The 25233-nt window shown below is 40.5% G+C and overlaps 1 protein-coding gene across 8 annotated transcripts in view; it reads right to left on the reverse strand.

The window, feature by feature from the left end:
* The window catches only part of ubr5.S (ubiquitin protein ligase E3 component n-recognin 5 S homeolog), a 106453-nt gene that overhangs the window by 56118 nt on the left and 25102 nt on the right, over positions 1-25233 (reverse strand). For 4 of the 8 annotated variants that reach the window (XM_018223896.2, XM_018223898.2, XM_018223900.2 and 1 more), the window contains exons 6-20: positions 23284-23473; positions 20797-20956; positions 20226-20375; positions 18357-18568; positions 17514-17630; positions 14595-14705; positions 14161-14315; positions 12737-12854; positions 12070-12254; positions 8655-8764; positions 6935-7047; positions 4939-5100; positions 4493-4604; positions 3941-4095; positions 3431-3628 (exon numbers count right to left, since the gene is read on the reverse strand). In XM_018223896.2, coding sequence (XP_018079385.1) covers positions 3431-3628; positions 3941-4095; positions 4493-4604; positions 4939-5100; positions 6935-7047; positions 8655-8764; positions 12070-12254; positions 12737-12854; positions 14161-14315; positions 14595-14705; positions 17514-17630; positions 18357-18568; positions 20226-20375; positions 20797-20956; positions 23284-23473 — 2248 coding nt within the window. The remainder of the gene's footprint in view (positions 1-3430; positions 3629-3940; positions 4096-4492; positions 4605-4938; positions 5101-6934; positions 7048-8654; positions 8765-12069; positions 12255-12736; positions 12855-14160; positions 14316-14594; positions 14706-17513; positions 17631-18356; positions 18569-20225; positions 20376-20796; positions 20957-23283; positions 23474-25233) is intronic. The other 4 variants (XM_018223897.2, XM_018223899.2, XM_018223902.2 and 1 more) reach the window with 4 other exon arrangements.

Below are 25233 nucleotides of genomic sequence, written 5' to 3' on the forward strand. Positions count from 1 at the left end.
ATCAAGGAGATTGGAATACCATGATCTCCTGGGCCAGCGCTGAGACACAAGATTGATGCGACAGGTTTTCTGGAGATCTTTCTTAAAGGAAAACTATACCCCCCAAACAATGTAGGTCTCTATAAAAAGATATTGCATAAAACAACTCATATGTAAAACCCTGCTTCATGTAAATAAACCATTTTCATAATATACTTTTCTAGTAGTATGTGCCATTGGGTAATCATAAATAGAAAATTGCCATTTTAAAAAATAAGGGCCGCCCCCTGGGATCGTAGGATTCACAAACATACCAACAAACCATATATGTTAGGTCACATGAGCCAATTAACAGACAGAGTTGTGTCTTTTGCTTCCACACTTCTTCCTGTTACAGTTAGAGTTGAAGTATTTCTGGTCAGGTGATCTCTGAGGCAGCACAGAGACCATCATGAAATGGTGGCTCAAGGCAAGAGATGTAAAAGGGCAAGATTTACTTAAATATATATTCCAGTTTGGTAAGATTCTTTAATATGTCACTTAATATGATATAAACTATCTGTTGCTTAAGTGTTCATTTTGGGGGTATAGTTTTCCTTTAACACCCAAGGTAATATGGGAAGAGGTGGGAACACGTACGCCAGTCGAAATAGCCATGGCATTGTCATGGCATCTAAGCCTGCTGCCAGAGGATCCCGACACCGTACAATGTGGCAGCCTTCCGATTGTGTCTAGTTGCCATTAGGTCGATCTCCGGCTGTCCCCACCTTTGGACTAGCACCTGCAAGTTGTCCTGGTGCAGTTCCCATTCTCATGGGTCCAACTGGTGCCGGCTGAGAAAATCAGCCTCCATGTTGGCCACTACTGGGATGTGAATTGCGGATATCGGAGTGGCCTTCCTTTCCGCACACTCCAGGATGAGAGCCAACTCCCGATTGGCAAAAATCCAAGAGGGGTGAGGCCCATTTCCAAGTAAAGCAGTAGCTCAAGTCTTGTTAGATTAGGACATGTATAGGCCTAATGCGTTTTGTGCCTATGTGGGCACCTCCCAATTTGCTAATATGCTTCTTGTGCCGCCCTGCCGGTTGATGTATGCCACCGCCGTGACGTTGTCAGATTGAATCTGCACAGCTTGATTTCTCAACATGCAATCCCACGCAAGAAGGGTCTTGAGAATGGCTCGCAGTTCAAGGATGTTTATTGGTAGGCATCTATGAGTCAAGCCCAGGTATCTGCAAAAAACTTAAGCTGTTTTTTTTCTGTCGTCTGGAGGTTATGGGGCGTAGTCAAGATGAAGAATTCTTGTCTTGGGCTTGCCGTGTTGCCATGACTCCTTCCCCTGCTGGGAAACCAGCCCTTGAAGGAAGAGTGAGTTTTCGCCGGAGGGCTGGACTTGTGTTGGCGAAAGCCTTGGTTCCGAAAGGAATGGCCCTTGCTGAAGGAGAAGACAGACTTGGACTTTTGTTGGGACAGAAGTGTGCTCATCCCCTCTGTGTCCTGGGAATAATTTTGCCAGTGTATCTAAACAGCTTGAAGCCCTGAAAAGGGATGGAAATTAGTGACTTCTTGGAACGGAGGTCCGCAGACCACAGCTTCAGCCATAGGGCTCTGTAGGCTGCGACAGAGAGCCGATGCTCTTCGATGACCCGTGAGGTGTCGACAGAGGTGTCTGCTAAGAACTGGTTGGCCTCCTGGATGTAGGAAGCCAGCTGAACGATCGGTCCCCAGATCCCCCTTTCTGTGCCATCTGTAGCAGGGAACTGGACTGGACAGTGGGGTCCTTGAAGGTCGAGGCACCAGGGACAGTGAGGACGGTGGCATTGGAAAGGCGAGCGACAGGGGCATCTACTACCAGTGGTGTGCTTCACTTATCAATACAATCCATGGGAAAGGGATATTGTCTGGCAAAATGTTTGGTAACCTGGTACTTCATGTCCAGGTTTTGTCAACTCTTCCTGGACTAGCGCCTGTAATTGTTCATGTGCTGGAAAGGGCACAGAGATCTTGTTTTGTCTCTAAAACAGGGAGGAGGATTTCTTCTGAGCTGTGTCCTCCTCCTGGATATGCAGGGTCTCCAGTACTGCCCTAATGAGGCCCTCAAATCCAGGGACTGCTTCATATGCTTCAGCCTCTCTGGAGTCAAGAGGCCGCAGAGGAGGACACTATTTCCCCTTTGCTCGCCTCCTCGTCAGAGTAGGAGACAACCCTTAAGGGGTACATCCCTCAGGTTGTGTGGGCACTTGCGTTCTGAGAGCAGATGAAGGTTTGGCAGTCATTTGTGCAAGCATTTTGTCAATGGAAGAAGCTATTGGGGGTATACATTGCAGATTAGAAAGTGACAGACAATGAAACAGCCCACCCTGGGGCATCGGAGGTGTCCCCCTTAGGGGAGGGTCCAGGGGCAGTAGCCGCTGGGACTGTCAGGTCAGAAGCTGTGGAGTGAAAATCCTGAGTCTGGCCTAGCGGATCTACTTGGCCCTCCAGAAAATTTGTGAGGAATTTTGAGCAGACAAAAAAGGCAACCGAGTGGTTAGTGTCTGCCCACCCCCAGAGAACACCTGGACTTAAGGTGGCTGTAAAGGAGAGAGAGGCAGGGCTGTAGCCAGATGTCGAGTGGGCAGGAGACCGCTCTCTGACTGGCAGAACCCGCTAAAGGTGAGGGCAGGGCAGCCTCAATCGTGTGAAGGGAGCTACACGGAGGAGTGATGTCGCGTATGGAGCGAAAAAAATCATGCACAAGGGGACTCGCGTGCCGCCTACTCTGAAGAGGGGAAGGCATTGTGGGATGCCCAGCGGGTCAAATGGCAGGTGGGGAGCACTGGGGGAGATGCGCTCACCTAGCTGACCGGAGGGAGTGCTAATCTAGTGCATTTGGCTCATCTCCATGGTGGCAGGTCCCCTTCTACCGAGTTGACTTGCGGCACCGCGTCAGGGGGTTAGCACGGAGTGAACGGGCACTGGCATGGCCTCACCTCGGGTGCTGATGCTAAACATCAGCCGATAGGTCCTTTTGTTGAGCATGTCTAGCAGCCAGTCCAACCTCCTGAGTGAAGGACACTGAAAAAAACGGATGCCCCCAGGGCAGGAAAGTGAGAGAGGGAGGGGTGTCAGCTCTGATTTCATCAGTGTCCTTCCTCCTGATGGGCGGGACCCTTTACCCATGGTCCTTGTATCCCCCTAGACGTGGGTGAAACACATCCTAAGAAAGGCATGGGATAAGCCTGTGATGTGATCCATGATTACTACATTTACTGTAACAGTAGTACTAAAATTAGACGAATAAGTAAAAACAAATTATATATATATATATATATATATATATATATATATATATATATATATATATATATATATATTTTTTTTTTTTTTTTTTTTTTTTTTACACACCCACCTACACACATCTGATCTTTAGTAATAACATGAAAAAATGGTGAAGATTTACAATACATACCTCAACAGCCATTATGATAATGGCTGCTTTCTTCTTAATTGTTGAATTTGCAGGGAGATTGGTTAAAGAATGAACTCCCATTCCAAGACTGCTTATTGGAGGAAGGTCAAGCCAGTCTGGATCTCTTATCCCACCCATGCAATCTTTTGCCATGGGATAAATGGTACCATTGCCATCTCTAAGAATGATGGGAGATTCCTGTAAAAGAAATATAATTCCTTATTTGTTGGGGAACAACCATTACAGGTACAAACTAGACTATGGTAACAATATCAATCAGCTAATTCGCCTTTAGATGGTGCAAAAAATATTTTTACATTATATTAACGTAAAGAGCAAGTCACACACTTGCTACAGGTATAGGATTTGTTATCTGGAAACCATTTAGCCAGAAAGCTCCAAATTACGGGAAGGTCATCTCCCATAGACTCAATTTTAATCAAATAATTCACATTTATAATAAATGTATTAAACATGTACAAAACCAGTCAAGCTATGGAAAGCACAAACCTGCCCAGCTGTAAAAATAGCAACATTTCTCTCATTCTGGCCAAGAAATGCAATGCTACTTGTTGGGAAGTTGTTTTCCTGTTCTGCTTTTCCAGTTGCAAGATCAAAGATACAGTACCGTACCCATGTCCCTGTTTTCAGTACCGCGTGAACCCCTGCACAAAATAGAAAAAAAGTGTTACCATAATAGGAAGGACAATGTAAAGTACAATTGACTATTTTTCTCTGCAAAAAATAAAAGAAGGAACAATAGACTGCATACTGAAAGGTACCACAGGTGCAATATGTTATAAATAAAAGTCCAGTTGCATTCTTGCAATACTTTGGCTATTAGCACAAAAGGTGTTTTGTATGCACCCACTAGTGTTTAACATAAGACACCAATATTCCCACGTCAATCACTGCTTTAAATACTCAACACAGTAATCAATGGCATGATATATATAAATTATATACAGTAAATATAATTAGAAAGGAAGGTATACAATGTCGTATTTTGGCGGACAAAAAAAGAATCTTAAAGCATTAAAATAAAATATTTTAACAATTTACCTTTGGAATCTACATTGACTGCCAGGATCTCAGTTTTTTCAGGAATGCACAGCTTTTTAGGTGTCCTTTGGAAACAGTCTGGGACTTTGGGTGTCCCCCCAGTTTTCACTACCTAGAAGAAGATGAAATAAAAGTAATTATAGAATACATAAGTGATTATATGATACAGAGAGGAAAGTCCAAGGGCAGGTAGCCTATGAGGGGCAGGTAGCCTATGAGGGGCAGGTAGCCTATGAGGGGCAGGTACACCCCAGATTTCACCAAACAGTGGCTTGAATAAAAACAACAATGTTTCTTTTAATTTGTACAAAATCGGTCTTTGAATAGACGAAATAACCAGGTACGAAAATAAGACCAAACAATTAATTAATAAAAAAGTGGGATCAACTACATTTTGTTCAACAATGGTTTTACATAAGGTGGTGGTGGGGAGGCCAGTTCAATACCTGTAGTTCATCAATCCGTAGTAATCTACAATCCTGGAGGAGAGAGGATGGGTCTGGATCAGAGCCAGGGGTGCACGGATTGTTAGAATTATTAGAATTATTAGAATTATTAGAAGTGCCAGGAAATTTGACTGCAACATAGGCCCCATCAACTTTTAGTACCTTAAAGGGAGAAAGATAGAGAAAACAAAATGGAATGTCACTTTGGGGTTTCCTTCATTGTTTTTATCTGAATTAAAGTCCAAACTGTATTCCTGTCCTACATAATAATCTCAAGAAGTTAGGTAGGGATCGAGGCTTGGACCAATTTCTAAGAGAGAACCTGTGGCTGGGTCCAACAACAAGTAAACTCAACCAAAAAAGACATTACTTGGCAAAAATCACAAATCACAAATCACATTTTGCAGTATAAAGAATGCAGTGTTATCAGGATGATCTAACAATGTTTATCTTCTCAAAATGTACTGGGCTGATAAATATCAGAAGATAACAATGAACACCCTGGTTAGCACCTTCACTCCTTAAAAGTAATGCTCTGCTGGTACATCTCAGGGACCTGATATTTAGCCTATTAAATAGAAGATGAACAGTTTTCATGTATGACAGAGTCTGATTAGCTACATTCAGAGTAAGCCAAAACTAAGCAATATGGCCACTACAGGTCTCACAGATAAGTGAAAAAAAATGATTTTAAAGGACCAGTAACATCAAAACATTTAATTGTTTCAAAGTAATATAAATATAATGCAGTGTTATCCTGCACTGGTAAACTGCTGTGTTTGCTTCAGAAACACTACTATTGTTTATATAAATAAACTGCTGTGTAGCCATGGGGGCAGCTTTTCAAAGGAGAAAAGGCTCAAGTTACACAGCAGATAAGCTCTGTAGAACATAATGCTATCTGTTATCCATTATTTATCCTGTGCCATATAGCCGTTTTTCAATTTCCGCCATTGCTACACAGCAGCTTGTTTATATGAACTATAGTAGAGTTTCTGAAGCAAACACATCAGTTTTACCAGTGCAGGGCAACAGTACATGATATTTTTTATATTACATATAACATACAGCGTTACATACATAACAACCAGTACAGGTGCAAAAGGCGAGGAAGGCCCTGTGCAAAAGAGCTTACAATCTAAACGGAAAGGGAATGAGACACAAGGTGTGGGAGTGGGCAAGATCAGAAATAAGCCAGGTGAGAGATGGAGCAATTATGGTATCAACAGAGTAAAGGTAGTTAAGCAGAGTGAGGGTAGGCTTCTCTAAATAAGTGCGTTTTAAGAGATCTTTTGAAGGCAGAAAGGTTGGGAGAAAGACGGACAGACCGTGGGAGAGAATTCCAGAGGAGGGGTGCAGCCCTTGCAAAGTCTTGAATGCGAGTGTGTGAGGAGGTAATGAGAGATAAGTTGAGAAGCAGGTCAGTAGAGGAGCATAGTAAGCGGTTGTGCGAGTATCTAGAGATACATTCAGAGATGTAGCGTGGGGCAGAGTTATGAAGTGCTTTTAATGTCAGGGTCATTAATTTGAATTTTATTCTGAAATGTTGTGGAAGCCAATGCAGGGATTGGCAGAGTAGCATGGCAGAGGAGGAGCGGTTGCTGAGGTGTATAAGCCTGGCGGCAGTGTTCATTATGGACTGGAGAGGTGACCACTTTTCTCTAGAAAGACAGATATATTGCAGGTACAAGTAAACGGGTGAGTGATCAGAAGTCACCTTGAGTTGTATTTCCACAAATCTAGCAGTCTTTTGGGGGTATTGGCATTACAAATGACCTTTTGACTGCAACTCCCATCACACCTTGTGTTTACGTCTATTAAATTGTAATATGTCAAAAAAATACATAAATACAAAATCTGCAATACAAAACAATTCTGATGTACACAAAAATATTTTTGAAAATTTTTTTTTCAGCAGCTTGTTCATCCTATAAAGCTAATGCTCAGCACTATTTTAGTTATACATAAAAAGGTTACTCTCATATGTGTTACCAACCTTCCCAACAGGAACATTTTTAACATCTTCTACAAAAACAACTTCTCTGAGAGACCACTGTTCTTCATTCACTCTCTCTTCTTCCTTAGGAGCAGGAGTTGATCGTCTTCGTTCTTAAAAGGAACAACACAGCAGTTGAGTTATAATATTTAACCTATATGCTCTATTGCTAAAGTTCTATTACAGCTCATCTGCCCTTCATATTAAAAGAGAACTAAAGCCTAACTAAAAAAAGTAGGCTAGAAATGTTGTACATTATGTTTTGTGCTTCTGTACCATCCAAAAGCAACCACAGTCCTTTAGCAGTAAAAATCTGGCTCCAAGGATGCCCCAGTGGCTCCCCATCTTCTTTTCTGCTGATTCACTGCACATGCTCTGTGCTGCTGTCATTTACTGATCTTAGGGAGCCACTCACAATATACAGTACACATAGAATAGAAATGTCACAATATAAGGCTGTTTAGTAATTAATACAGATAATTACTACATGGCAGCAGAATTTAATAATCAGCCCTGTAGCATCAGCTTATATTACAGACCAACCTCATTTTCTGCTGGATAATTAGTGACGAGCCCTAAGCTTAGCTTCTCAACAGCTGCTCAGAGCCCACTGAGCATGTGAGTGTCACAGACACTTTCCAAGATGGTGACCCCCTGTGACAAGTTTGAAGTCCTGGATCATTGCTGCTGTTGAGAAGCTGAAACTGCACTTATTGGTGCAATAAGTGCAGTATATAAAATATGGCATTTTTAGCCACAATCAGTTTTAGGGCTTAGTTCTCCTTTAAAGGGAAAGTCAAGTAATAATGGCATATTTTAATGATTGTGTAGAGGAACCAACCCCTATCAGAAACAGTTATGCATATTAGTACCAACATGCTTTCTGAAGTGTTTACTCTTTCCTAACCTTTAATCTCTCTTGGGAGGGGGGGGGCAAGAGAAGCAGGTCTTGCATCAGCCCTTTCAGCAAATTAATTCAAAGGTCTTCCACAACATTACTTAAGAGGAGAACAAGAGGCATAAGGGTCAGGGAATACACTCAGATTCGAGGAGATTAGTCGCCCGGCGACAAATCGCCTCTTCTTTGTGGCCGACTAATCTCCCCGAACTGCCTCCCACCGGCTAGAATGTAAATCGCGGGTGGTATGGAACTCTGAGTGCTTAGTTTTCCGAACTTGCCCGAAGTTTAATCGTGAGGTAACTTTGGAAAACAAAGCACTTCTGGTGCCATCCCCAGGAGATTTACATTCTAGCCGGCAGGAGGCAGTTCGGGGAGATTAGTCGATCTGAAGAAGAGGAGATTTATCCCCGGGCGACTAATCTCCCCGAATCTGAGCATGTGCCTTGACCCTAAAATGGCTCTATTAAATGTTTCCTTGTGCTTGCATATTTCTTTTGGATAGTAAAGCATTCTTTTTGCGCCTTTTTTCAAATGCCATGTTTTCCATTCAGTTCACATTTTACTGTATTAAGGCTCATGGCACACTGGGAACTTTTCTCATTGAAAAGACTTCAAGAAAATTCACTAGAGCATTGAACCTAAAAGCATCAGTAGTTGCACTGCCAGTCATATCCTATTTAAGTCTAGAAAATGAAGCAGCAGCAATTTGGTAAATTTTTTTGCATCCCTGAATAGTGCCCAAAGGCTGCCACACAGTATGGCACAAATCACAAACTTTATAAAATCTAGCAGAAAAGGTTGCACATAAAAGCTACTCACTGTATGGCATGGAGGCACTGCTAGCAATTGAAGAGGCATCACTACAGGTAGATGCGGGAGATGGGGGCGGGCCCATCTCTGTTTTTACAGGTTCCTGTTTGCTCTCAGGTCTTTAAAAAAAAAAAAAAGGCAAACAAAAATTGTAATTAATTGATCTCAACCATAGCTTTACATGTCACAACCAGTAGTGTAGAAAAAAAACAAAGGGTCAGCTTCAGCCTTAAAGGAATTGTTTAGTATAAAAATAAAAACTGGGTTAAAGGGGACCAGTCACCCAAAAAAATTATTAAAAATCCTATTTTATCACATTAGTCAAGGAAAATGAACTATAGAAATTATTTGAATCGTGTTTCCTTCAGTCTGGGAATTCATAATTATAGCAAGCAGCCAGGCGCCATTGTGGACACTGTTATTAAGACAAGCCTTGTATCATCTCAGAATCTTGTTTGTGCACCAGAATGGGGGACCTGATGTCCATCCCCATGCCCTGGCTACACAATTAAATGGTAAAGAGAATGGGGAGAATGTGAGGAGCGAAGTGACATCTAGGAAGTGCTGAATGGAAAGTGAAAGTAATTGTCTGCCCGCCTCTATGCCTAAGACATAGAGGAGGGGGCAGACAGTATATGATTGACAGCTGAGATTTTTAAATGAGATTACAACAGCTATGAATGCTTTAATAAAAAATAGAAATTGGATTTCATGTTTAATTTAAAAGAACTTTTGTTATACAGATTTGTGTGTCTGGGTGACAGGTCCGTTTTAATAGATAGGCTGTGCAAATTAAAAAAATCTATCTAATATAGTTAGCCAAAAATGTAATGTATAAAGGCTGGACAGGCACGTTTCAGGGGCTGCTGCCGCCTGAGGCAGCAGCCCCAATGCCGCCCCTCCTCCTGCTCCGCTCTTCTAACTACCAGCGTCGGAGCGGGTGGAGGAGGGGCCGCATCGCTAGTGCAGTGAGCGCTATTGCGCTCGCTGCGCTAGAAGAGCCGAATTTCCGTTTTAAAAAAACGGAAATTCGGCTCTTAAAGTTACCAGAGGCGGCTTTTTGCCGCCTCTGGTAACTGGCCGCTCCGTGCCGCCTGAGGCAAGATTCTCACCTTGCCTCATGGCCGGAGCGGCCCTGAGGCTGGAGTGACTGGATGTGTAACATAATAGCCAGAACACTACTTCCTGCTTTTCAGCTCTCTTGGTTTCCACGGACTAATTACCAGGCAGTAACCAATCAGAGACTTGAGGGGAGGCCACATGGGTCATATCTGTTGCTTTCGAATCTGAGCTGAATGCTGAGGATCATTTGCAAACTCACTGAACAGTTATGTCCCATGTGGCCCCCCTTATAGTCACCAACTCTGAAACTGAAAAGCAGGAAGTAGTGTTCTGGCTATTATGTTACACATCCAGTCACTCCAGCCTTTATACATTACATTTTTAGCTAACTAACTATATTAGAAACATTGTTTACCCAGTTTTTAATTTTTACACTGAACTGTTCTTTTAATAGCAATTACACTTATAAATAACTTTAAAGGAGAATTTATAATCATTTGGATGTGCCAAATGTTAGGCAATTCACAGTTGTAATAAAATACAAAGGGCCAGTGCTCCTGTTTGCAGAAATCTGCACTGGTCATGGGTACTCCTGTGCAAGCACCACAGAGCCAGCTTCTTCCAATCTATCATACTTTGTGCAGTAAAAAAAAAAAAAGTAAAGCAAAAAAAAAAAGCACTAAAAAGCTGCACATGTGTAGACGCTGGGCCACACAGAATGATGAAGTGGAAGAATTTTTCTTTGGTGGGGTGGTACAGAAGTACTTGCCGACTGTGCAGTTTTCTTACAGGAGCACCTGCCGGCAGTATCAAGTCAGCTATTTAACATTGTTCATTTTAACCTTCCAAGTCCTTTGAAAACAATAAGAATGCAATTAATGTATACAGGTATGGGATCAGTTATCCGGAAACGCATTATCCAGAAAGCTCCAATTTACAGAAAGCTTGTCTCCCATAGACTCTATTATAATCAAATCAATTTATAAAAATGATTTCCCTTTTCTCTGTGATAATAAAAAAGTAGCTTGTACTTGATCCAAGCTAAGATATAAGTAATCCTTATTGGAAGCAAACTGGTTTGGGTTTATTTAATGTTTACATGATTTTCTAGTAGACTTAAGGTATGAAGATCCAAATTACAGAACAATCCGTTATCCGGAACCAGGTCCCGAGCATTTGGAATAACAGGTCCCATACCTGTATTGTAAAAGTAGTGAGGCAACACACCCACAAATATATAAACATTTGAGAGACACTCCCAATCAAAACGCATCAGCTAATAGTGCTGCTCCAGCAGAATTCTGCACTGAAATCCATTTCTCAAAAGAGCAAACAGATTTTTTTTTATATTCAATTTTGAAATCTGACATGGGGCTAGACATATTGTCAATTTCCCAGCTGCCCCAAGTCATGTGACTTGTGCTCTGATCAACTTGCAGTACAGCAGTAAAGAGTGATTGAAGTTTGAGTGATATCACCCCCTTCCTCCCCCCCCCAGCAGCCAAACAAAAGAACAATGGGAAGGTAACAAGAAAGCAGCTCCCTAACACAAGATAACAGCTGCCTGGTAGATCTAAGAACAACACTCAATAGTAAAAAGCCATGTCTCACAGACACATTCAGTTATGGTGGCCATACACTGGCAGATAAAGCTGCCGATATCGGTCATTTGGACCGATTCGACAGCTTATCTGCCCGTGTATGGGGGCTTCCTACGGGTTCGAACGATCGAATTACGATGCGCCAAGCGGCTCCGACGGTCGGGTAAAAATCCAACCTTCCCGATCGATATTGCGGCCAGATATCGATCGGGAAGGTTGAATTTTTACCCGACCGACCCGTCGGAGTCGCTTGGCGCATCGTAATTCGATCGTTCGAATTACCCCCGATATAGCCATGCAGTTTAGTGGCATATCGGGGAAAGATCCGCTCGTTTGGCGAGTGAATCTTTGAGTCTATGGCCAGCTTTATATTGAGAAGGAAAAACAGCAGCCTGCCAGAAAGCATTTCTCTCCTAAAGTGCATGCACAAGTCACATGACATGGGGCAGCTGGGAAATTGACAAAATGTCTAGCCCCATGTCAAAATTGAATATAAAAAAATCTGTTTGTTCTTTTGAGAAATGGATTTCAGTCCAGAATTCTGCTGGAGTAGCACTATTAACTGATGAATTTTGAAAAAAAACACGTTTTCCGATGACAGGATCCCTTTAATAAGATCCCACTAAATAATAAACCACTAATATAGGTTAACTTTTCTTGTTTGCATGGGCTTAAAAAAAAAAAAAAAAAAACCCCGAAAAACAGTAATAGTATTGAAAATAAAAAATACTGGGAGGGTAAGCAAATAACAGTGCACTTACTTGGCTTCAATTGTTTTATTTGTTTTTTCCAAGTTTTTTAAACTCTCTGGAGAACGGAGCTGAAATCTGCAGCTATCATTCATATTCCACACAGATTCCATTAATACTCCTACTTTGGGAATGCCAGCACTGATCGAGAAAGCAACAGCTCCCGCATGGTAGAGAGGGTTATTTCTTAAGCATACCTGCAAGAATAAAAAGCTTTCAGTAGTTAATTATAACTGAATTTAACAACCTCTTGTTCAATTAAAGATGCAGGAGATAATGATTCCTATGCTGCCAGAAAATGTGACAATTACTTTGGGCTTCATTACAGTACAATGCTGTATGCAATGGTCTGGTACAAATCCCCACAACACAGGGTCTATTAAAACTGGACTTATTCTTGGTGAGCTTTATTTCTCCTTTATTTGGAAACTTATAGCTATGCCAGGTGCTGGAGTGTACATCTAGTTACATCCAGTTGCATAATGCAACAGAAAAATCAGAGAGGAATATCAAACGCTTTAGCGACCTCTACTCCCACCTCTTCCATGTGCTGATTCAGATAAATAAAAAATAATATTTCGAGCACATGCATTCTCATTTAGATTTCATTTTTGGCATAATAGCATCTCACAGACTGCTCTAAAAGATATGAAAGCCCCCCATCAGAGTTTTCTCTAACCTGGGTGCCAACTGTGATATTTGGCATGGATGAAATTCCGGCACTAGATTTGGGTTTTTTATTCTTTGCACGAGCTTTTTCAAGCATTTTCTTCCTCTGACTGAAAGGAACCACACCCCTAAAAACAAAATATATTTCACTTGTTAATTCTTATTCAGGCGGAAGCTGCATTCATGGGCTGTGCATAGTGCAACAAATAAGTTGCAATGCACGTTACTCTATACACGAGCTGTAGTGCCACTTTCAAAACGTGTGCCACTTCATGAGTACACTGAGGAATAGGACAGGCAATATTCTGCACACAGTTCTTTGCATTGATACATTACATACATTATATACATTGTTGAATCTGTTTCAGTGCAAATTGGATAGCTCCAGTTCAACAGTCAAAAATCTGTTTGTAGATCACTAAACAAATAAACATTATGATTTAGAGCAAGGTCACACATGGAGTTTTTACGTTGCGTTTTTAAAAACGTACAGCCGAGAGTAAATGAGCACAAAGTGAAGCCCTATTGAAAATAATGGAATACGCACTATAGCAATTCCCACGGCCGCTTGCGAGCCAACATCCGCCACAAGACGCCAGTATTTGCTTTCTTTAGCAGAAACGTTAATACGCCAAGAAAAAGGCATATTGTTGAACTCTATGGGATCTGCAGGTTTGGAAATACACTTTGCTGAAATAAGCTGCATATTTTCAACATGGCGGCCAAACTCTCGTGAGACGGATTTCACATATAAGTATTTACACATTGATGCGTATTGACGAACAGTACGGCTACATTCTGCATGTAAATTATTTTCCACTTGGCTTTTTTCACAACATTTTACTAAAATTCTGGAATTGTGGAGAACAAGAAAAAAGAGAAATGCTTGTTGGGAAAAGTAAAGCTGAAAAACTCGTTATCATGCGTGTGTGGTTTCATTTGCGTATTTACGCTTAGCCAGGTGTTTTTAAAAATGCAACATAAAAATGCCACGTGTGACCTTGCCCTTCTGGTTAACAGGTTATCGGAGCAGATTAGAGTGAATACATACACAGGGGAGGTATACATTAATAGATCTAACATAGTTCTGCAGTACAGAGAGCCTTGGCAGTGCAGCCATATACAACAGATATTATGGATACATTACATTCTGTAGCTCTGCACACAGGGCCGGATTTACATATCGGGCACCCCTAGGCCCAATGTCGTTCGTCGCCCCGGTCTCAATTTTCACCGGGATCTGAGCCATGGGAAATTTAAAAAAAAATGATTGTATCTCCTAGGCATCCCCAGTATTTTTCAACCAATGTGGGTGTGGTTGGGCTTCATGCAGCCCCCTAAAATCCTGCCGACCTAGGCCTGGGTGGCCTTTCCACAAATCAGGGCCTGTCTGCACAGATTTAGTAAAAAGGCAATTTAATAAATTATACTTACCACCAATAAAGGTTATTTTCTAATTGCGCACAAGTATAAAGTGCACAACAGTGCAACGAGACAATCTTGTCTCCTTGTAGCTCAGGGAAAATCTGAGCTGTGTGTTCTAACTTTGAGGCTACCGAGCTTAATGTTTCATCGACCCAAGTGGCAACCTTAAGAAAAACAGAAATAGGAATCAGCATGAATTACAAGTAAACAGCATCGTTTTTTTTTTATATATATATATTGCAGAAGTGTAAGTGATTAAGAGCTTAAGTTGGAAACTTTCAAAAATAAATAACAGAAACCATATCAAGGGCACGAGGGTAAGCAGCAGAAGCAACGGTCAGCTGAAACAAAGATGGCTCCTAGTGGGGCACAAACAGGAAAGAACGACAGTTAACTGAAAAAAATGAAGGGCGTCAAAGAAAAATGAAGGAAGCTATGCAAACCTTGTTGCTTTCTGTAGCGACTGTGGCTCGGATACTGTTTGCTGACAACAGGACTATTTTCTCATTTGTTAGGCCTAAAAAGGATGTTCTTGGATGACGTAATGATGGATTCTGGATGTAAAGGAAACAAATTCATACCATTAGTTAATACATAGTAAATGACTGCAGCTCCACCCATACCCAGTTACACGTTACAACATACCCTTGCGGTCTGGGATCAAAATGCGACCCTATACAACCTGATTTCCCCCCATACACCGGCAGCTCCTATTGTTCGCAACCCCATTTTTCCCCCAGGGCTACAGGCCTCCTCTTTCAATTGGTGGACCTCACACCGGTTTCTTAGGAGCCATAATCTCCTCACAGTTAGAGGTCCCCTTACAATGGCATATTTGAAAGAAAACTATGACATCCCAAACTCTGAAACTTTTAGGGCAGCCCAAATTCTACACTGGGTTAATCAACATTGGCTTCGGAAGGTCCCTGAAGCACCTACACAAACTTACTTTGAGAGATGGTGCACCAATAATTCTGTCACTCTCAAAGCGGTTTCTCTTCTCTACCGTAATATGATTTCTCCAGCCAGCCTCACGGACTTAAACTACATTAAGATGTGGCATAAGGAACTAAACTTAGTCCTCCCAGAAGAAGACTGGGTGAAAGCCTGGGACAATCTAAAACACAGTTCCAGGAACACCATAATATCAGAAGCAGGCTACAAAGTCCTCTTTAGATGGTATTTGACTCCAGTGAGGCTGGCTAGAATTTACAGAAATACATCTGATAATTGCTTCAGAGGCTGCTCGTCCTCGGGTACCATGTTCCACATTTGGTGGTCTTGCCCTAGGGTGACCAGATTCTGGACTCGGGTCTATAATATGATTTTTTCTGTTTTGCAACTCAACTTAATCAAGTCCCCTTCTGAAGCCCTCCTATGTGTTCCCCCTAATGGAGTTCCATCTTTGCAGCTCAAATTGCTAAACCACATTTTCCTTGCTGCTAGACAAACCATCGCTAGGTCATGGAAGTCACCCAGCATTGACTTTGCTATATTTAAAGGGAAAATGGACTGGATTTTCATTAATGAGAGACTTACAAGTTTAGCCACTGAACATTACTCTAAGGTTATGAAAATTTGGCAGCCCTGGATATCCTACAGGTTTGGTGACGCCACTCCCTGGAGTGTAACGACCCTTTAATATGTACGACATGGTCCTGAGAATGTGATATGTGTATTCCACTATTTCAACCCCCTTATACTCATTAACCAGGGGGCATTGGTACCACCCTGAGATTCATCCCCCCCCCTTTTTTTTTTTTTTTTTTTTTCCTTTTCCCCGTTACCCGATACAGTAGCCTGTTTGGCTATAACTTAAATACTTCCCAAGTTAGTTGAATGACTCCCCAGTGTGTTTATGTATTGCTCACAGGAGATCCTGCCTCTGGTTTCTATATTAACTGTACGATGTAAACTACTAAGAAGTGAATTGATACCCCAAATACTGCTGAGTCGTACAGTCAAGATACTTGTATTAGATCTCTGCTCATTGCTCATTGCTTATTGCTCGCTCTGTACTGGAAATATTATGTTGTGATCAATAACATGTTCTCCTGCGAAATGTTACTTTAAACTGAAGTTTATTCTTTGACAACTTTATAAATAAAAATATTTAAAAAAAAAAAATGACTGCAGCTCTTAATCAGGAGGTAGCTAGAGGACTCCCTGTTATGTTATATTATGGCATGTTATGTTCTGCATTGACACACTGTAGCCTCTTCACAAGTAATCCCAAGTACTGATCTGGTAGGAAATATTAAATTCAATTGTGCAAGTTTACATCAAACATTTTGCTTCAATAAGAATTCAAGTGAATAAGAGATAGCTCAACTATAGGTCTGCAAACTCCACACTCTGATCTCTAAGTGTTACCATCTGAAGGCTGCATGATGGTGCAGTGGGTAGCACTGCTGCACCACAATGTGGGGGTCTGGAGTTCAATTCCAGCCAGGACAATATCTGCAAGTAGTTTGTAGGTTTTCCTAGTGCATGCATGGCTTTGCTCTGGGTACTCTTTTTCCTGCTAGATCTCCATACCCCAAAAACATACAGACAGGTTAATGTATCCTAGATAAGAAACTGACTATAATATTCATGAATGCAATAAAAACCTTAGATTATAAACCCCTATGGAGCAGGGATTGATGTGAAGGCTGGATAATCTCTGGAAAAATGAAGGGAAATGTGCTGGAGCTATAGAAATCACTACATGTGAAGCTTAAAGGGGAACTACTGCAAAAATGAAAATTTAATATAAGCTTTCGCACACTGAAATAAGGAGTTTTCTAAATATAATCAAAAAAATCTGTACGGTTTTTGAAATAATCAAGTTTATGTTCAGAATCCCTTTCAGCGTTTGTTTCTGTTCATTCTCTCTTCATGCAGGATAGTTAGATCCAATATATCTTATAGGCTGGGTTCAATGGAGTAACTAGATGTTACTGGGCCCCACAGCAAATAAATTGTAGGGCCCAACATATGCAGAGATTGCCTTGTTTTACCAATATATGTTGAAATTGCTCATTATTTGGGTCTCATGGGACCCCCTATACATCCTAGGCCCCCCTGCAGCCGCAGGGTTTGCTTCCTCTGTAGTTACGCCCCTGGCTGGGTTCTTTTTGCCTAGAAGATGTATTAGATCTCACTCTATTAAAATCACCAATCATGTCTCTCTACATGCAGAATTTGTGCAAAAGGCAGTTATTTTGTTAGATTTCCACAAAGGCATGTATGTAGAAAATACAGTCATGAAGGCCATAAAATAAGTGTTTCATTTACACGTGAGAACGATCAACAATGATAAAATGCTGCAATAGAAGAATAAGGAATGCTGTGAATAGCATATAGATAAATCTAAATACCTGTGTATTCCTATAAGGCTCCACCTCGATCCACTTCCACTGATAAAGTTCTCCCTTACTGCTTACAGCAACCAGCTCGGAATAAAGTGCTCCAATAGAAATAAACTTTGTCCCATCCTACAGACGAAAGCATATCCAAGAAAGCAATTTTAGCTCCAAGGTTACTATTATCGCCATCATATGCATAAAACAGTTTACATTATGAGAGTGACTTGCTGGAAAGAAGTTAACCAATTATTGGATTAATAAATTCACTATCTAGACTTCCATTGAAAATACAAGGAAATTAAGCAATTTAAAGAGCTTTTTCAAAAATAGAAGTAAGTATATTTAAAAAAAAAAAACAACAACCTATACGGATGTATTTGTAAAGATTTAAACTAACTAGAACAATGGAAACACTTAAAGGAGAAGGAAAGCTACCAAGGCAGTTTATTGCCAATAGATTAGCCACGATAGTGCAAGCTATAACAGTATATTTATTCTGCAGAATGCTTTACCATAGCTGAGTAAACAGCTCTAGAAGATCTCTCTGTTTGTTTAGGATAGCAGCTGCCATATTAGCTTACTGTGACATCACTTACTGCCAGGGTCTCTCCCTGCTCAGTCATAGCTCTGGGCTCAGATTAAAGCAGGAAGTCTGATACAGAAGCCCATGTGTACACAATAGAAGGAAAGAATTGCTGTTTCTTTTGACAGAGGACTCTAAGCAACAATACTTTGAGAGTTTACTGGTGTATTTATATAGACCTTTCTGATAAAGCTTACTTAATTTTAGCCTTTCCATCTTCTTTAAGCACGCCGTGATATAAAACTACATTGAGACTGGTTTTAAAGAGATACCTTTTCAGGCCACCATTGCAGGTCTTCTCCCAGTGACACTGGGCTCATAATGGGAGTGTTCTTCTTATCGAGTGTAGGTTCCCCTTCTTTACTTGTGGAGCCTCTTTCATTATCAAACGAGGCCCCATCAAGCCACCTCCGCTCACGCAAACGCAACACTGACTCACGTTCACGCAACAGCTCAGAGTCTCTCTCTAAGGGAAGAAGGAGAACTGGTATGCAATTGGGTCACACCAGTGGGATAAAAGTAAGCCAATCTCTATTTGAGACCCTTCTTATCTAGCAGCAAATAAAGCCTATATATTAAAGTGCCAGTAACATCAAAATCTGAAAAGGTTTGATATATATATTAAAATATAAATCTACGCCTTGTCTGTATTTTTAAAAAGGATTTGCATCTGGCTTAGAAAGCCATTATTGACCTGAAACTAACTTTATTCACAGGAACAGCTGTCTGAGCTTGTTTATCTAGAATGTAATTTAGCATTGTTCACTCAGACAGACCAATGAAAAACAATAGCATAAAGCAATAAAGATTACTATAAATTATTCCTGCATACACAATCCGACTCCATACACCTCCTAAAAGAAGTTAAACTTGCAGGACTTACGTCAAAAAAAGTGTTAACTTATTTGTCTTAAGTCCGGAGAGTGCAACTTCTTTTAGGGGAGAGAGAGACACAGAGAGACAGACACAGAGAGACAGAGACAGAGACAGAGAGAGAGAGAGAGAGAGAGAGAGAGAGAGACAGAGACAGAGACAGAGACAGAGACAGAGACAGAGACAGAGACAGAGACAGAGACAGAGACAGAGACAGAGACAGAGACAGAGACAGAGACAGAGACAGACAGAGAGAGAGAGAGAGAGAGAGAGAGAGAGAAAGACAGAGACAGAGACAGAGAGAGAGAGAAAGACAGAGACAGAGACAGAGAGAGAGAGAGAGAGAGAGAGAGAGAGAAAGACAGAGAGAGAAAGACAGAGAGAGAGAGAGAGACACAGAGAGAGAGAGAGACAGAGACAGAGACAGACAGAGAGAGAGAGAGAGAGAGAGAGAGAGAGAGAGAGAGAGAGAGAGAGACACAGAGAGAGACACAGAGAGAGAGACAGATACAGAGAGACAGAGAGAGAGACAGAGACAGATTGAGAGAGACAGACAGAGAGACAGAGAGAGAGACAGATAGAGAGAGACAGAGAGAGAGAGACAGAGAGACAGACAGAGAGAGAGAGAGAGAGAGAGAGAGAGAGAGAGAGAGAGAGAGAGAGAGAGAGAGAGAGAGAGAGAGAGAGAGAGAGACAGACACACACAGAGAGAGAGACAGAGAGACAGACAGACAGACACACACAGAGAGAGAGACAGACAAAGAGAGAGAGAGAGACAGAGAGAGACAGAGAGAGACAGAGAGAGACAGAGAGAGAAATATAAATATATTTTATATGAATCCTCTTCATTGTTTGGTGTTACTGGCCCTTTAAAATGTATTTTCCTTTATTCTATAAAACTTAGAATAGGGTCTAAATTAAAATTTAGAATTGGCAAAGAGCTGCTAATAGCTATGTTGTGGCTCCCTCGCTTATAAGGCCACAGGAGGTGTAATCAAGCAGATTCCCGTTTCTCACTCTTTAAAACAGTGGAAAATTTGCTTCCCCAACAGAAAGCTTGATGCCACCAACCATTTTATATTTGCAAAGCTAGCTAGGTTGTATTTACAAAAAAAAAAAAAAAGGGGGGGGGGAAAGTTCTTGAAAATAATTACCTTGATGGGTTTCCACTGCTTCTTAAAGGTTTTACCTACACACACTGTACTAATAAAGGCATCACATGGACAATTACAGGGTTACAGGATGGGGAAGCAAAGGTTCAGAATTACCTCTGGATGAGCCTATCCTGGAAAGTGAAGAGCGCCGAAAAGATGGATAACCAAAGTAGCTAATATCTTCTGAAAACATAGCATCAGCATCAATTATGACACTTGGGTGAGCAGAATGAATGTCAGCATCCAGCAGTGACATAAGATCTTCTACAAACACAAGGATCATAAGCAGTAATTAAGCAAAAAACATCATACCATTATGTCGCTAAAGAGTGCAAATTCTAAAATCGGTCATTGAAGTACATAAGGGCAATGCAAGATGGACGACTCAGGGCATTTTTACGCTTATGTGGTTTTCAAAATGGCAGGCTGCACAGAGCACTTACAGGTCAGACTGAAGTGAATGGAGGGGCAATTGGGAGTATTTGGTGGACAACTTGCCAAACTGGAAATCACACTTGCTGCAAAAATCTCCGATTCTCGCCATGTGCCAATGCTCTTGGAGGATTGAAGGACTTTAGTTTAATTTTCAATCTTGAAAAACAAACCGCTTCCAGTAACATGATGACCAAAACTTGCCATGGACTGTCAAAAATGAGATGAGGTGTAATAGCTAAATTGCACTTACCTCCAGGCAAGTAAGATTCACTAGCAGTGTCATCACCATCATCCCCATCTTCATCATCTCGACTCAAGAGATTGTTTACTGCAAGGTTCACATCAAGATTTGTTCTCTGCAGCTCTCGAATGATAACACTTCGTGATTTTCCTTGAAGAACAACTTGTGCCTGCATAAAACAGACAATGGATTGCTTATGTATGATAAGGTACATATATATGCATTAATTGCCAATTGGATGCATAAGCAATCAAGTCACTGCTATAGCTCATAACCGACAAATTCAATTCAAAGCTTCTACCATGAAGATCAAATTCATTCGGGCGGCTGATTCTGAATAGAACAACGCAGGTGGCCATAGACGTAGAGATCCGCTCGTTTGGCGACCTCTCCCCGATATACCCACATTGAAGTGGGTGATATCATGTTGATCCGATAATGAGCCCTAGGGTCCAACGATTGGATCATAATAGATCGCGGGACCACATACACGCACAGATAAGGCTGCGATCCATGGGATTTTTTAACCTGCCAGATCGAGATCTGCCCGACTTTCGGCCAGATATCAATCGGGGAAGCCCGTTGGATGGCCCCACACATGGGCCAATAAGCTGCCGACTCGACAGCTTTTATCGGCCTGTGTATGGAGGCCTTAAGTCTGAACTACACAAGTTACTTTGGTTATATGCCTTGTTTAGTTATATAAATTATGTTGTGCAAATAAAATAAACATGAAATTTGGTGGGATGACAAACTTATCCTACAATGTATAAACTCTGATCAGGTAAAGTTGGATGGTTTGATATGTTTCCAGATCCTGCAATAAGAAACAGAAGTCTTTCTAACTTTAGCTTTATGCTGCGCTTTTAGGCCACAAAGTAAAGGCTAAAATTAAGTAAGCTTTATCCGAAAGGTCTATATAAATAAACCAGTAAAACCTCAAAGTAATGCTGTCAAAAGAAACCCAGCATTTCTTTCCTGCTTTCCTTTTCAGCATAAACCTTCAGGGCTAGGACTTGAGCATGCTCAGTTTGCTCCTCTCTCCCCTTTACCCCCTCCCTCCTCCCCGCTGTAATCTGAGTCCAGAGCTATGAGTGAGCAGTGAGAGACTCAGGCAGGAAGTGATGTCACACCAAGCTAATATGGCAGCTGCTATCCTAAACAGTGTCTACAGCAGTTTACTCAGGTATGGGTAAGTATTCTGCAGAAAAAATAGAGTGTTATAGCTTGCACTATTGTGGCCAATCTATTAGCAATAAACTGCTTCGGTAGCTTTCATTCTCCTTTGTAGAATGAGATCAGTTGATAAAAGTCATTGCTAATTGTAATTTATAGCTTACATGTTGCTAGTTCAGCCAACTGTCCTGCAAATAAATATATATATATATATATATATATATATATATATATATATATATATATATATATATATATATATATATATATATATATATATATATATATATATATATATATATATATATATATATATATATTCCTTAAACAAGTCTTGTGTGTCTCTAGCCAAATATAAGGGTGACAAAGTACTAAGAGCAGGCGATTATGTGGTGCTGACGACACCATTTACATGTGAAAAGGAGCGTGGGCTCACTGTTTCAATTAGAAATGCTATTTCTGTAGATCCATCAAGCTGAGCATTAAAGGGATTCTGTCATGATTTTTATAATGTAGTTTTTATTTCTAAATTACACTGCAAATAATTCACTCTACAATATAAAACTTCATTCCTGAACGAGTGTCATTTTTTTATTAGTTGTAATATTAGTGTGTAGGCAGCCATTTCAGGTCATTTTGCCGGTCATATGCTTTCAGAAAGAGCCAGCACTTTAGGACAGAACTGCTTTCTGCCCGCTGCAGTTTCTCCTACTCAATGTAACGGATGTGTCGCAGTGGGACCTGGATTTTACTATTGAATGCTGTTCTTAGATGTATCAAGGAGCTATTATATTGTGTTAGTGAGCTCCTATCTGGTTACCTTCCAAATGTTCTGTTAGGCTGCTGGGGGAAAGGGAGGGGTGATATCACTCAAAGTTGCAGTACAGCAGTAAAGAGTGACTGAAGATTATCACATGACTCGGGGAAGCTGGGAAACTGCCAATATGTCTAAACCCATGTCAGATTTCAAAATGAAATATAAAAAAAATCTGTTTGCTTTTTTGAGAGAGAGATTTCAGTGCAGAAGTCTGCTGGTGAAGCACTATTTAACTGATGCATTTTGAAAGAAAAAAAAAAATGTTTTCCCATGACAGTATCCCTTTAATCTTACCATATTATTCTGAAGGCATCATGGACTAGTATTTTAAACATTTTGCATGGATTTAAAAGAGAACAATGTGGCTTTTTAGGTATATAAAGCTACTGAATAAAAAGCTTTATATACAATCAATAAACAGCATATATCTAAGGACATACATACAAAGGTGTAGTTGTAATTAAAAATGATATTCATAGAATAGAAATAGAAGAGTGCAGTACCTGTGAGATGAGCTCCTCAGGAATAACAGAAGCTGGAATCACAGGCTGTGGTTGACTGCCCAGGAGACCAGAGCCCCTGTCCCTTCCTGTGCGTATAACTCTTGTTTGCCTCCGAGAGTCTCTAGCACCAGCTGATGACCGCCCAGAGGATCCCCCACCACTTCCACCAACACCAGAACTCCACCTGCTTCTGAAGAAATGAAAAAAAAACAAAAAAAAAACAGGCGAAATAGTTAATGAAAAAGTATTGGGATAAAGTTACTAAATGAACTAACTATATAAAATATGAAACATCCAATATCAATTTTTATCACAGAGATATATAGTATCCTACAATCCTTCAATCAAACTATAAATATTCAATGAACCGTTCTTATCTCCTGATTTGTCTATTTTATTTTTTTCCCTGCCAAACAGGGTTTAAAGGGGTGGTTCACCTTCAAACAACTAGTTGGTTTCAGCTAGATCACCAGAAATAATGACTTTTTCCCAATGACTTTCTAATTTCTACGTGTTTTTCTAATATTGAACTGTCAAGTGTCTTTTTTCACCTTCTGAAGCAGCCCTGGGAGGAGGGGTCGCCGACCCTGTAAACTGTTCTAAATTGATACATTTAGTGGATACATTTCTTATTTGTCCCTACTGAGCAGAATCCCTGGGTTTCATTACAGGCAGCTGTTAGAATTGATACAATAGTTGCTGATACTCCAGAGATGCTGCTGAGAAATGTATCAACTAAATGTTGCAAAATTGTAACAGTTCAGAGTTTGCACCTGAATTACTGAGCTGCCAGACTCAGAGACACGAACATTCAACTTTACACTTAGATTTTGGAAAAAACTGTAAAAAAAAAATAAAAATAATGGAAAGTAATTGAAAAAAGTCTTTATTTCTGGGGAACAATCTAAAAACAACTGAATAAAAAGTGCTTGAAAGGTGAACAACACCTTTAAGGAAAACTTATAGAAAAGTCTTCCCAAGGTTGCTAGAAATGTTAAAAGACCAGTAACATAAAAAAATATTTCTACTTACGGAAAAAAACCACCATGGCAGTTTTAACTTTAAATTCACAAAGTCTTTATTAAAGAATAAGTAAACCTTAAAAATAAGTGAATGTAAATCTGGTGAGGGTCCAAAGTTCTGCTTAGGAATAAAATTAGAAAACATTCTGAAATCTTCCCTAAGCAGAAGAACATCAGAGCAGCATCTTTCTTTCTCCTGACAACGTCCTTGACTACTTGCTGGTCAGACTGGTGGGGAAATGACCAGCAGGTGGCGCTGTTGTAACAAAATTTTCACATTAACAGTACATGTATCCCTTAATATGTTGTAATTAAAAGAAAATAATGAATGTACTTTGCAGAAGTGCTTTGAATAGCCCCCTCACCAAATTTACATTCACTTATTTTTAAGGTTTACTTATTCTTTCATAAAGACTGCGAATTTAAAGTTAAAACTGCCTTGGTGGGGGGGTTTTTCCGTTAAGTAGAATTTTTTTTTTTTTCACACTTTTTTTTAATGTTACTGTTCTTTTAAAGAAAATAAATAATGAATGTACATTGCACAAGTGCTTACAATAAATAAATAAATGAATGTACATTGCACAAGTGCTTACAATATCCCCCTTATCAATTTTACATTCACTTATTTTCAATTCCAAGATATTAAGGGATTAATATTTTTAATCGATCAGGGAAGCCCGTCGGAGGGCTCCATACACAGGCCAATGAGCTGCTGACTCGGTCTGTCTGCAGCTTTTATCGGCCCATGTATGCCCACCTTTAGACTATGCTGTGTGGAATGGAGGCAGATTTTCAAAGGATTTTTATGGCCTCCAAACTGCCCATTAATGACATGATAAAAAAAGACTACTGCTCTATATATAGAAATCCGTTCACAGAACATGTCAAGGCTACAAGTCGCAGGACATGGTTGTCATGAAATGTATTT

Source organism: Xenopus laevis, chromosome 6S (assembly GCF_017654675.1).
Source record: "Xenopus laevis strain J_2021 chromosome 6S, Xenopus_laevis_v10.1, whole genome shotgun sequence".
Lineage (NCBI taxonomy): Eukaryota > Metazoa > Chordata > Amphibia > Anura > Pipidae > Xenopus > Xenopus laevis.